Source organism: Dromaius novaehollandiae, chromosome 2 (assembly GCF_036370855.1).
Source record: "Dromaius novaehollandiae isolate bDroNov1 chromosome 2, bDroNov1.hap1, whole genome shotgun sequence".
NCBI classification, from domain to species: domain Eukaryota; kingdom Metazoa; phylum Chordata; class Aves; order Casuariiformes; family Dromaiidae; genus Dromaius; species Dromaius novaehollandiae.
Genome location: NC_088099.1, coordinates 66363191 through 66376282, shown reverse-complemented (window position 1 = coordinate 66376282; position 13092 = coordinate 66363191). Strand labels below are relative to the sequence as shown.

The following is a 13092-nucleotide window of genomic DNA, read 5'->3' as shown; positions in this document are numbered from 1 at the left end:
CTTTGCAGCCAAGTAAAAAAAGTCTGTTTTATTCCCACTTTGGGAAACTTCTCCCTTCTGTTCCTATTTACAGACCATTTTAAGCCAAATTTAAGCCTAATGCTTGGCATCCTTTTCTCCTCTCCACAGTGGTTGTTTTTCTTCTTTTTTATCTTCACCACTCCCCCCTCCCCCAAATCCTGTTCTCACTCTGTTTCAGCAAGAAAACACACGCGCACATATTTGACAGCAAGCAATCTTACCTTGGGTAGAAAGTCCTTGTTGAATATACATAACTGAAAAGAAAATGAATCCAACATAAGCCAGAAAGATGCCCATCATTCCAAGACGAGGAAAAAGTCACATCAGGGTAACAAAAGCCAAAGGTGCTCTCAAAAAAAGGAAGAATTTATATATGTGTGTATGTATGTATCTATTATATGAGCAGAAGGAGATTTAAAAATGTTACAAAAAGGCGCTGTATTGTAGCCCTAGCTGCGGCACTGGCAGCATTCTGCTACTCAGTGGAGTCTTTTTCTTTGGAAAGAGCGAGTATTGCAATACAGTGAGGTTTAGATGAGCTGTCTCAGGCGCTGCATTGCTTGAAGTCCAGATTCAGACTAAAAAAAAAACCCTGTTGAAAAGTGGGTATCAGCTGCTTTCTGTGCCTTTTTTCAGCTACCTGGCAGCTCCATCCAACGTCAGCTCCTGCTGCTCAGGATGGTGTGATGACTGCCCTCCCTAAACAGTGATCCGGCTTGGGAAGTGGGGAGTGGGGGAAAGAAGGAGGAGGAGGAGGAGGGATGGGGGTGGGGAAGAAGAGAAGTCTACTGTGCTTGTATTACTTCAACTTTTCCCTCTAATGGCTGCGATGATGCCTTTAACCCTTCCCTCTCTCCTTGTTCTCTACCTGTTCTGATTTCTACTGGTTCACATGCTCGTGAAAAGCTGCCTTTTTTTTTTTTTTTTTGTTTTGCACAGCATACAGCTTGTGATTGTTGAGAGAGCAGGGAGCCTTTATTGTACTGATGTAATCTTCGGTCTTACATCCCAAAACACTCAGTGGCTAAGAGGGCAATGCAGTGGTTTGATTTTTGGTGAGTTAAGCTGTTTCTGTTTTCTCCTTTTTCTCTCCCTCTTACGGGATCTGAGGGGAAAATAGTTACCAGTTATGCTACTGCACTTGCTATTGACTGCTGCAAATAACTATGCTCCTAGCATCTTACATTAAAATGTTGTGCATTTTGTCTTCAAAGACACATGAAGAGGACAGTACTTAAAATGTGCTTAGGATACATGGATTTGTATAGATTTCTAGGGAGAAAATTTATTTAGCTAGAAAAAAATGGATTTTGATATCCTATAGATGAGTCATAGTAAAAAAAATGTGTGTGTACAGCAGAGAAGGTGTTTACAACATATTAAGGAATGCTTTCTCCTGCAGTGAATGTTTCCTTCTCTCTCCCCTGCTTTTTATCTATGTATACTAATACTATTTAGATGAGAGGCTAACCTTGACTGTATTAGGTGTTCAAAACACCATGAGAAACAACTGCACTGAGGGAAGTTCTCTGACTAAAATCATAGTGCTGCTTATAGTAAGAAGCCATCTAGAAAGTGCTTGTTGCACTAAGCAGGCACCAATACCTTTACAAGGCTGAAGCAAAGACTACATAGAATCTAAACAGAGTGCCTTATAGTCATTCAGACTGCTAAACAGCTCATCTTAACTGCTAATCACAGACTAAAAAGATATAAACAGGGGCAAATTAAAGAGTATTTTATTCATATGGACAGTATGTTTTTCTATTGGGTGAAGCATTTGGACAGGTTCTGTTATTCCTAGCAATGGGAGTGCAGCAGCTCCACAATGGTACAAGACGCAACTTTCACCTTACTTAGTACACCATCCAAATTATTGCCTGCAAACAAGACATCTGACATAGCTGCAGAGATCTCTTTCACAGAATTAATGTTGTCTGACTGGAAAAAAGACCCTTTTATCTTCATTTTAACATTTATTTGTTTTATAACCACATGGGTTCCCATCATTATTTATATAACTGAAGGAGATATTTCCCCTTGATAGTGGTCTATTCCATTGATGTCATATTTTAAGCATAGTAATAATTCTCAGTAAAAAATGAGTACAATATGTCAAATATAGTTGAAATGCTTAAAATGTTCCCCCAAATAAGAAAACAATTATGTCACCTGAAAGATTTTCTGTTACCCTAGAGTTTTAATTACTTTAGAGGAGGTCATGATGGATGTATCCAAAACCAAAGAAAATCTGCAAAGCAAAAGAAAAACACAGGTCTTTAAAGCTGATGGAGCTAAATTATCCAAACTAGCCAATGGCTGTGAGAGAGTCAGTGATTAGACAAACTGCATAAATATCTTTACAGGTTCAGATGGTGAGTGTTTCAATAATTTCTAAAAAAAACCCAGATCCTTTTCAGAGGAGCAACCAGAAATCCTAAGTCACTTCTGAAAATATGAAGGCTGATTATAGGATTCACTTCAGACCCATATACGTCATCAGTAATCAGTCTAAATTACAAATTAGAGATACATTATCAGCAGTCAAGTTAAATGTAAATTAGGAAGAAAAAAATCTAAGCAGCATCACCTGGTTTAGAAGGAAAGTAGAAAACAGAAATAGATCACTTGTTCTTTCTCTCTTTTTCTGCCTATTCCAATTCAAGGCACTTGGTAGGTAAATTTAATTTTAGCATTTTGTAATTTTGAAGCAAGTATAATAGTCACAAAAATCTTATAGTAAATGGAACTAACTGAATCTTGTATTACCGTCACAGGGAGGTGCAAAGTAATATGTATGGCTATTAAAATATCAAAACAGAGGTCATATTTATTCAGAAACTGATCTAGTGAAAAGAATCCTAGAACTTGGGTGCTTGTTTATTATTTTTATTTTATTCATGTGTTGAATCAGGAGATATGATTCTGTCAAATATTGCTAGCAGAAGTAATAGAAATAATACACTTCACACTATCAATGTTAAATTTCTCCCTTATGGATAAGGTTTTGTCCTCAATCAACCATTCTGTATGAATCTGGGCAGTGAATGTATGCTGTCACTCTGAAATTGCTGCCTTTTGTGCTGTAGAAAGGGTACTCAGGTAGCCTAACTTACATGAGAAGTATCAATTGTGCTTTGTGGCATGAATTATATGGGCTGTGTAAGGTTTTTAGTGCCTTTTTCCTCCCCCACCCCCTTTCAATGATTGTAACAGATGAGTCATCACTGGACACTCTCACAGGTTATAGCCAGAATGTCTATGCACAGGGAACGATTTTTCAAACATGGCAAAGAAATGTAATGATGGAAGTCCCATTTATGCAGCTCTGGAGCTGAACTGTAGTTTCACCCTGTGTCTTATTACTGCTACAACACACATTCCAGATCAGCTGCTCCTGTACTAGGCAATATTTAAAACCACAAAAGGCCAAGCATGTTCACCACTCTGCCCAGTTTGCAGTCTCCAGGCCTATGTGACTGTTTTAACTATTGAGGGAAAAAGTTAGTACTGAGATCATGATTCTAAGCTTACTAAAAGTCAGAAATGGGGGATGTGGTACTGTCAGTCAGCAATAAGGCTGGAGTGCTTTGATCCCGCAAAGACCTTGCACATACTCTGGTATAGGCTTCCTTGCCCTGCAGGAAACTGGTCAGCTCATGCCCCATCTCTTGGCATGAGCCCATGACTGAGTGTTGCTATCCAACAAACTCAGTTAAAAATGAAAAAAAATGTTACTTGGAGTACAGCTATTTGATGAAAAAAGTAGTGGTATGGTCCCATTTGGAGCACTGCATATCGGTTCATATTTATGAGTTTGAGTTCTGTGTTGAAAAAGAATTTCCTGTGCTAATTTCTGATGTTATTTACAATCTACCTAAGTCTAAATCTGGAAGAAATTATTGATGCCCCTAGAAGGAATGGGAATCAGCATATCATAAATTTGGTTTACAAGAGATAAAGAACCTAGAATACCTATTGTAGAATGCCAAAACAGCAGAATACCTGTATAAGGCTACTCTGGAAATAAAGCCATGTGGTCAAAGGGACCTTTTGTGGAGCTGCTGTGGAAAAATCTATTGTGCTAGAAATTAATAACCTGGAATATTATGCAATGGTTTCTCTGTGTAAGCAGGTTAGAAGAAATTATTTCTACTCAAGAAATCATTTCATAGGTTGGAGAGTCTTACATCTTGTTCTGCCAAGAGGTATCTTATGGGCTTCCTTAAAGAGCTGAGAAGAAAACAGTAGAAAGGTTAATGTGGCACTATCTGAAGTGTTCTGTAAGTCAGTCAGTTTCAAGCTGAATCTCTTATGGAGATTTTACCGGTTAATGAGCTACTATTTCTCTCCAGCGACTTTTATTTTGCTGTCTGTAACATGTGTTTGGTCTATTACATGATCCTAGCCAGAGCTGATAGAATTGCCTTAAAAAGTCTCTGCTTTCTTTCTTTCTTGTAGTCACACAGTGGTTGCATTGGGTGATTATTTGGTATAACGTGTATGCAGATCTGTTATGTTTAACTAGTAAGTTTAAATGTGTTTAAACAATGTTTATGATTCTCATAATCAAGTCAGATAGCTGTACAATGTGAGGTAGCTGTATGATATGTACATACTTTGTCATAACTTTATGCAAGTCAGTTCATATTACTTGCTAGGAGCAGCCTGCTGGAGACAAATAATCTCTTGCTATACATGTGAATAACTCCTTAATTACTTTGGTGGCTTGGTGTCAAAGAAATTTCTATAGGTAGCATTGGCCCTTGAGACTCACTTTCTAACAATGTTATGTAGTCTTCCTAAGTAGAGTAAAAGGGGATGCCCACTACAGGAGTGGTCTGAGCAAAGCATACCCCTTTCTCTGTCCTACTGTCCTTTTTCCACATCCTTGTAATTCAGAGCTTGCATCATTTGACCAAGAGCATGAATCACATCGCTAAAGCATGTTTAGGATATCTACCATTGGTTTATCAATGGTGCATTGTTACTTTATTTTGTAATCAGTAGGAGATGTCCTTCCTATCTTTAAACATTTTCCTTTCTCATCAGCTGGTCAAGCAGGCCAGAGGATATCCCTGGTGGTATATACTGTAGGGTTGTTATTCTTGTAGGAGCTGTTGTGATCACAGACATGGCAGATGCACTCATAAAAACAGTAGCAGTTTTGGTCCCACAATTGGAAGCAGTTGTACGTTTTTATAAAGACATTGATAAGATTGACCTTATCATTTTGGAAGAGGCCTGAGCAATCAAAATGAAGTATTCATAATGACTACTATTTGTAGCTGTCAGTGTGAATAGAATCATCTATTGAAATGTATTTATGCATTTATATATAAGAATTCTTGGTATGCATGCCTGTATGATGAGCTCTTTAGATCCCTGAAAGAGAAAGGAACCTTACTAACTGGTACTTTCAGCTATTTTGATTGTTACTGTTATTTGAGAGATGGGTTTACCATTTCAAAGAAAATTTTGCATGTTCTGAAAAAAACTTATTACTTAAAAACTGAAAAAGGAGGCTGGTTTTTTTTAACTGAGGACTGATGTTTGGCTTTGGTAAACCAAGTGCTCATGTGAACCTCTTCCAGCATATCACTGCTTTGGTACCTTTGCAATAAATAATTTAAATATGAAGGAGATCTGATGAACAAACTTGATTTGTAATGGGGAAAACAAACTTTTTTTTAGTTAGGTTGCTTGTTTTTTTATTTTATTTTATTCAAACACAGATCAGCCATCTATGTGACTAAGAGTGGAAGAGGAGGAGGATTATAACTGAGGCTAGAGATGAGTACTGTATTACCTTTGAAATCTTGTATTTGAAATAGCCTCGCTCTCTTACTCTTTGGATCAGGGACTTGATATTTTATGGGGCTAACATTTGTTTTTTTGTACATTGTACCTTTGCCACTTCTGTGAAAATTCATGCACATTTGGCCATATGTAAGGTCTGAAAAAATATGGATTGCATATGCTCAATAACAGCTTGTATCCCTTTGAAGTGTGTATTCACTGATCATGCTCAAACGCCTCACAGCCTTGAATGCTGACTAAGTGCATATAGGGCATCTCCACAGCATGAACAGACATGCAAAGGGACGAGCTGCACAAAAAAATCTGTAATTAGAATCTGGAGGAATGAGAGAAAGGCAAGAGAAATGAAAGATGTGACAAAGAGCTGAAGCATCAATGAGGGGGTTGAAAGTTAGAAAATGTTATAATGAAGTTTGTCCATTATCTTAATTTATTCTTTTCATTCGTATGCAATTATGAGCAAGCTCTACTTCAGGTGAATGCCTCCTATTTTTAACCTGGACTCATACTGCACTCAATAGACAAAATCGTCCTACTCTAAGAATGATTTACTGCCCAGATTTGGGAAGTGAAGGATGCCATTGTATGTGGAACGTCTACCTCATTTCTGACAAAGGTTGGAAGAGAAAGGATGCCTTTCCTTTAGTGTAGCTAAGTTCTGGTTTGAAGTAGAGTCTATCCCTAATTTTGCCAGAGTTCCTGTGTGATGCTGTGTCATAACTTACATCAAATGTTTCACAGATGGTCAATAACTGTATTTCTCATTTCTGAATGCTCAGCTTCAGGTCTTGAGGTCTGAGATGAAGAAGCACTGAGAAGTCACAGCTGCAATTAAAGTGAATAGGTGCTGAGCTTGAAGATGCAAATTACTCCAAAACGTTACCAAAAAAACCCCAGCCTGGCTTCTGGGTAGCTCAAAATTGGCTGTTGTCTGTGCACCTCTCTTGCTTATCTGTAAAGCGGAGATAGAATATGCTGCCACTTCAGAGAAGTTTTGTTCAGATAACTTAACCTGCACAAAGCTCAGATTTGAGTGATGAGCACCATAGGGAAGCCCATGAGGAAATGAATAATCCTGTTTTCAGCCCAGGGTGTGAACAGTGTGTATAAGGGAGGCCTAGAGACACTGTACAATAAAAATAACCCAAAATATCAAAGTCCTGCCCATTACTCGAACCCCATTCTTCGTGTACCCTGAATTGAGGTTGGGGGGGCCTGCAGAGAAAAAACCACGTCATTCTGCATTTAAAGACTGTAAGATACTGCATATGAACAAGGAAGACGAAAGTCAGCCAAACAAGAATTAACCTTAATTTGAGTGCTTGATTTTGCAACTTTAGCAATGCACTTTCAATACAGCTTTTTACATATAATGAACATTTTACAGTGCTCTCTACCATTGTTTCTCTCTACCATTAGGTAGCTGGGAGAAAAACTCATACAACCTTAAAATGGAACTTAGGGCATCAGTCCAAATGCTCTTTTTTCTCTGTTTTCCTCTTTGTTTTTTTTTTTAGGAAAAAAGCCCCCCAAAATACTGTTTTAAACACAGTCTCTAGTCTGGGTTTATAGAAAACAAGTGAAGCTAAACATTCTATGCAGAAAGACTTGACACTGTTTTACTTTTGTTATGATCTCCTTTTAAAATTTTTCTTCGTTCATACCCAAAACAGTATCAAAATACCATTACAATATGATAAATTCATATCTCTGGCCTAAGTCAGTTTTGAAGTACTGAATCACCTAGGATCAGATATTCAAAACTTTTTAGCAAAACTTATGAAGATGCAGAAATTCTATTTGTAGGATTTGATACTATCTGAAGCATTGATATTGGTTGACTTCAGCTTTGCTAAATGAAAACTTACTGAAATTTCAGTTTGTTTCCCATTTTTTTTTAGCAGCTTTCCATTTCTCAGGGTCTTGCTGCAAAATGTGGTAATTGTTAACAGGATTTCTTGGAAGAAAGGCACACAGGAAAGCAGGAGAGTAGCTGGACTGCGTTGTCTGTGCCATTCAGTGAGGGGCATGCTCATCAGGTTACAAAAAAATGTGGAGGGCTGGAGAGGGCTATCAGGCCCTCTCTTACAGTCAGATAAAGATTCCGTTCCTTTCTCTGAACCAGGCTAAAGCCAATCACGCTCTGTCCATGAAGAAAATAATGTTTTTGTGGAGGTAGCCCCCAAAATGACTTGCTTTCTTAAGATCTGTCAGTCTGATGAATACAAAAGGTATCTCATAGTGCTAGAAGAACAAACTTTATTTTTTTAATAGAGTAACACAGGAATATTTTCTTGGGGAATTTCTTATTCTCCAGTTTAGTTTCTCTTTCTCCCTGCCTTCTCTGGCAAGGGCATATTGGGTACAACTCTATATTGAAATAGCGTGAAAGAAAGCAAAAGGGGTATTTTGTGTTGTTTTAGGTTGAAATTTTACAATGAAGCATGCAAGTACAGAGTAGCCTTAGGGAAAATACTGTTTTCTTTCTTCCAAGACAAATTCCTTATTTAGCACTTGAAAAAACCAATACTTTTAATGTTGCTGCAATATTGGGTGCTATCCATTCATTTCTCTTTAAAACAAATCCACTTACTCAAATAAGCCTTTAGGAACAACATTGCATTGTGGTTGTTTTTGTTAGCTTGTCATTTGTAGTTGTCAGTTAAGCCTATGGATGTGCAAAAGTTGTGCTAATTTAACTGTCCCATAGGCTTATCAATTTCTACATGCCAGTAGAGTTGCAGTTCAGAAAAACCCCAGTCCATTTCAAAATACAATTACAAAATTTATGTCCAGATGATGTTTTTTTATAGATTTTCAATTAGTATTTTTTACGCTATATTGTGCCTGGCCCTCTTGTGGACAGTTGTTTTGAGAAGGAAGAGGAGAAGGTGAGGAGCAGCTGGGGAGAAGGATGCTTGCTTACAACTTTTCCCAGCATGCTGTGAAACTGTGAGAGTCTGTGTAACTCCCAGATAAGCCAGACTGTAAAAAATATCATTTGATCATTATCTGAGTGGTCAGCTAGGACAAGAGCACTGGACGGTATTTGTGATTATTCATCCAGAAGAGCATGAGGCACTTACAGAATTCTTCGTCTGTAGAATTCAGTTCCTTTCAGCTATTCCCCTGCTGCCTTTATGCTATTTTATTTTAAAAATAACGAACAAACAAAGAAAAGAGTCCTTCACAAAACCAGAGAGTGAAGTGCACCTAGCTTGAAAAGGGAGGACTGTTTCCCTAAAACTGTAATCTTTCATTATGCTGCTGATGAGAGCAAATGTAAGGATTTCCAAATAGAGCAGGCTGTTTGTGTCAACAATGGATGTGGCATTTCCCTTTGAGGTAAGCTAGTGACAATGCAAAATGCCTACTATAATGCCCTTTCAACACACTGGAAAGCTTCATAGAAGAGATGTTGAAAAACACTGGGGTAGCTTAAATTATTTGCATACCAAATTATTAGTTCTTTCAGTAAACAAATCCACTTTCATCATTTTAACTACAGGTATCTCTTTTGTTCTAATTTTTATTATAGTTCAATGAAACAGCCGCAGTAGCAGTTACAGCCTGTGGAAGGAACTATTTTCTCAGGAGAGAAAAAGCAAGACTGTCAGCCTTTGACTTTGGGCATTATTTTACCTTGTTCACCTGCCTATGAGACAGCAGCTTTCAACTAGGCTCCATAAGTGAGGCCCCTCACAATGCAGGACCAAGAAGCCAAGGGGGACTGGGAGTTTCAGAGATGATTGCAAACTGGAAAAGGTTTGGTTATGAATCTACCTGGCAGGCAGAAGCCCATCAGAGCCCAGTTTTCCTCTGAGCTTTGTTAAAAAGGAATGATTTTATCTTTGACCTATTCACCTGAGAACACACAGTCTGATTTTTTCCTGAGCATCTCCAGCCTTTACATGTTATTAGTCTTCCCTATCCAGTGCAGTAGTAAGGCCAGGTTCCACCATTTTTGCATATGTTTCCATTCTGTGAAAAAAATTGCTTACTTGGAATGAAGTAAGTGAGCAAGAATGATAAAATTTGCCCCATAATGCCCACAGTAATAAATCCATCACACTAGCTAATGTCTGTTGAATGGCAGCCGACAACCCAGAAGAAAGTACCTTTTTAGTATTTGTTTATCAAGTATTTGCTTACCACAGCGTTCATACTGGAATTTAAAATGGCAAAAAGCCTGCAATTTTGATTGTTTGGACATACATACTTTAAAGGGACATATTCTTCAAGAAGTGAATAAACTTTTGATAGGTGAAGTACAAGAATTCATCATCTTCTGTACAGGAAAAGCCTTAAGGACTATTCATGATTCTGCGTTTTGACAACACAATTATTAATTAAAAGCTTAAAGACAGAAGTGGATCCATGTTGAATATGCCTGTGATTAAATGTTAGGATTTGTTGATTGGAAATGATTGATAGGTTGCTTTGTTTTTCAGGATGATTTATCAGTAAGGTTTAATTTGAGCATGCTCTTTTTTTGAAGGGGTTTTGTTTTAGGAATATAATTTTGAATATTATTATACAAAATAAGCCATAAAATAAAATAAAGTGAATCCTTATTGGACTGGTCTATTAAAATAGCTTCCTGTCTCATGGACACTCCTAATAGATCCTCATTTTCAGCCTGACATAAAGCTGATATAAATCAATGGGAGTCTTCTACTTGATTTAAGTAGCCTAGGGTTCACAGCTTCTCTGACTGGTAAAGAGTAGTGTTGACCATATAGAAATCCCATCTGTCACACTGAATTGTACATTGCCAAAGTACTTCTCAGAATCAGGATCTTTTAAATTATTCTCAGGAAGTGCTGCTTATACAAAAAATAGCCTTTCTGAGTTGGTTAGTCAATCTGTCAGCATTTGACACTTGTAAGGTCAGGAGGTTCTGTGTTTTTGGAGTATGCTGAAAAAATTTATAGGATGTACAAGGCCTGATCAGAACTCCCATCCAGTTGTGAACCGGAGAGAAATCTTTAGTATCTTTCTAGTCACTGCCTGTTTTTCTTCACTGAAAGCATCCCTATTCTGTTAGAGTAACACAGTGTTAGGTACCTAAGAAATACCATTTGCAGTTAAATACCTTTTCCAATACTTCTTTCCTCAGCTCGATTGCTAGCTTGTGATCTTGGCAGGATAAGTGAAAAAGGACTAGAAATAAAACTTCTGAATCTCTATAGTTTCTTTTGCCTTTTCTGTTTTTTTTTCTTCTCTTTTATTTATTTTTCAAATTTCATTTTGACTAGTGGAGGAAATTCTGCGATACAGGAAACACAAAAAGCCACACAGCAACGCTAACAGTGTAGAGCAGGCATGGCCATAAGTGCCCTTCTTTGAAACACTTGTAAAGGATATAATTCAGAACCTGGGAGGGGGGGAGCTGTGCGAGGAGACTGAATCCTGACACAGCATGCTGTGTAACCAAACAAAAGAGCGTTGCCTTTCATTGTTTAATATTCCTAGCAGTAAGGTGGTACCACTTAGGATGCTGAAAAGTAACACATGGTGGGGCATATAATTAAGTGAAGCCTAAGGAATAATTATGCAAGTACAGCTCAGCATAATGAGGAACCTTTTTTTTTTAATATATTTTGGCATTAAGTAAAAAAATTGAAATGTGATGCTAATGCATCTGTTGGAAGTGGAATAAACCTGCAGATACAGGCATTTCAAAGGAAAAGACTATTTTTACCTTCTCCTGTGGAATGGTGCCATTCCATATTTTATTTAAGCAAAATAAAGTTTTATTTATTAAAGGCTTGATATAATTTCAGAAGAAGGTTAGAATTTCTATTGATCTAAATGAAAACTGGATCAGTCCCTCTGTTGAAATATTTATATTTTTCCTCTGTATTCAAACAAATAAAATGTCACAATTATTCTGAGAGCTGTGATACATACTAGTGAAAGCCAACAAATACAAAGATAGAGATAGGATCTTACACCTGCCTTAAGTGAGTGTTCCCAGCTCATTCAGAACATGCATTACATAAGATAGTTGAATCTAAAAAGGGGCAATTGACTAATTAAGTAGTTTTCCGTTTTCAGTTACATTCAGTTACTGACTTCAGTTAGTGGAAGACTTCTCAGTTTCTGTGGGCAGCTGTTTGAAACAGATAATCAGGTGACTCCAGAGCAGTCTGATTCTTGAGCAGCCCAGGTTTGGCTTCTGTTCCTGGGCTACATCACTGAACCATTTAAGTGGTTATTCCAGCCTACAGACTTTTCAACAATTGAAATCCCTGACTGGAAATGGGCTAGAAGGGACTGCTGACAACATAGCCAGCCCAGGTCCCAGTGGGGCAGTAGGGGTAATGACTGTACCTGCTTGCTGTCTTCGCATCTTTGCTCCCCAAAGTACATGGTATGCATCTGGTGTCTCTTGGCCATGTAGAACTGTGCTTGGGTGAGGAACGGTGGCCCTTTCTGCTCTGAGTGTCTGAGAGTGGCACCTTAATGAGTTTTGAAAAAGCTGGATACACTCTTTATTGAGGTGACAAATGAAGGAAAGCACAGTCCAAACAGGGAGATGCTTTGTTTATTAAACTTTTCTGACCTGAAACTGAGGGAGAAAAGGCTTGTTGAAACTTTTCTTCATGAGTAGGTGCACATGCAATAACGTTTCTAGACAGAATTATTCTAGTGATGCTTTGGGAGACACTGTAACTTTGCTTAGTGTGGGTTGAGTAGTAGAACCAAAATAAGGGTAAGAAAACAAAGTGGCCTCTTTTCTAGCCATAAGAATTATATTGAAGTCCTAGTTACTGACAGTTTTGGTCTAGTCAAGGTTGTGGGATGCTTAGAAGAAGGCACTGTAAATGAAGCATTTTAGCATGGGCCCATTCAGGAAGGACAGCTCTAGGGGTTGGCACAGAAGCAGCATTTTGCTGACACTGTGGATGACTACAAGAGAGTTTAAGTAAAATCACATCTGGAAGTGTGAAAATGTTCCCTGTCCAAGATAAATCTCTAATCCTGGGACATAGCTTGAATAGCTACGTTTTTCTCTTGTGAAGTGTATTTTAAGAGAACCATCAGGTATTTAAACTTTGCACTCTGGATGGAAAGGTTATGAAGGTAGCATCTCTAATGCATACTTTGCTGATACTACTTAATATTGTTCAGAAGTAGGGGAACAATTCGGTTGCCTAAACTAAAGGTGTCTACTGCTATTATTAGTTTCCCTAGAGTATCTCAAATACTTGCATTAGGTTGGCAGATGCAAAACAGAACATAGAG

General features: G+C 37.9%; 1 protein-coding gene across 2 annotated transcripts in view; it reads right to left on the bottom strand.

Annotated features, from left to right (window-relative positions):
* VSTM2A (V-set and transmembrane domain containing 2A) overlaps window positions 1-734 on the bottom strand; it is a 29396-nt gene extending 28662 nt beyond the window's left edge. For both annotated transcript variants that reach the window (XM_026096079.2, XM_026096080.2), the window contains exon 1: window positions 243-734. In XM_026096079.2, the coding sequence (XP_025951864.1) occupies window positions 243-321 (79 nt within the window). In that variant the 5' untranslated portion in view covers window positions 322-734. The remainder of the gene's footprint in view (window positions 1-242) is intronic.
* Window positions 735-13092: the final 12358 nt, after the last annotated feature.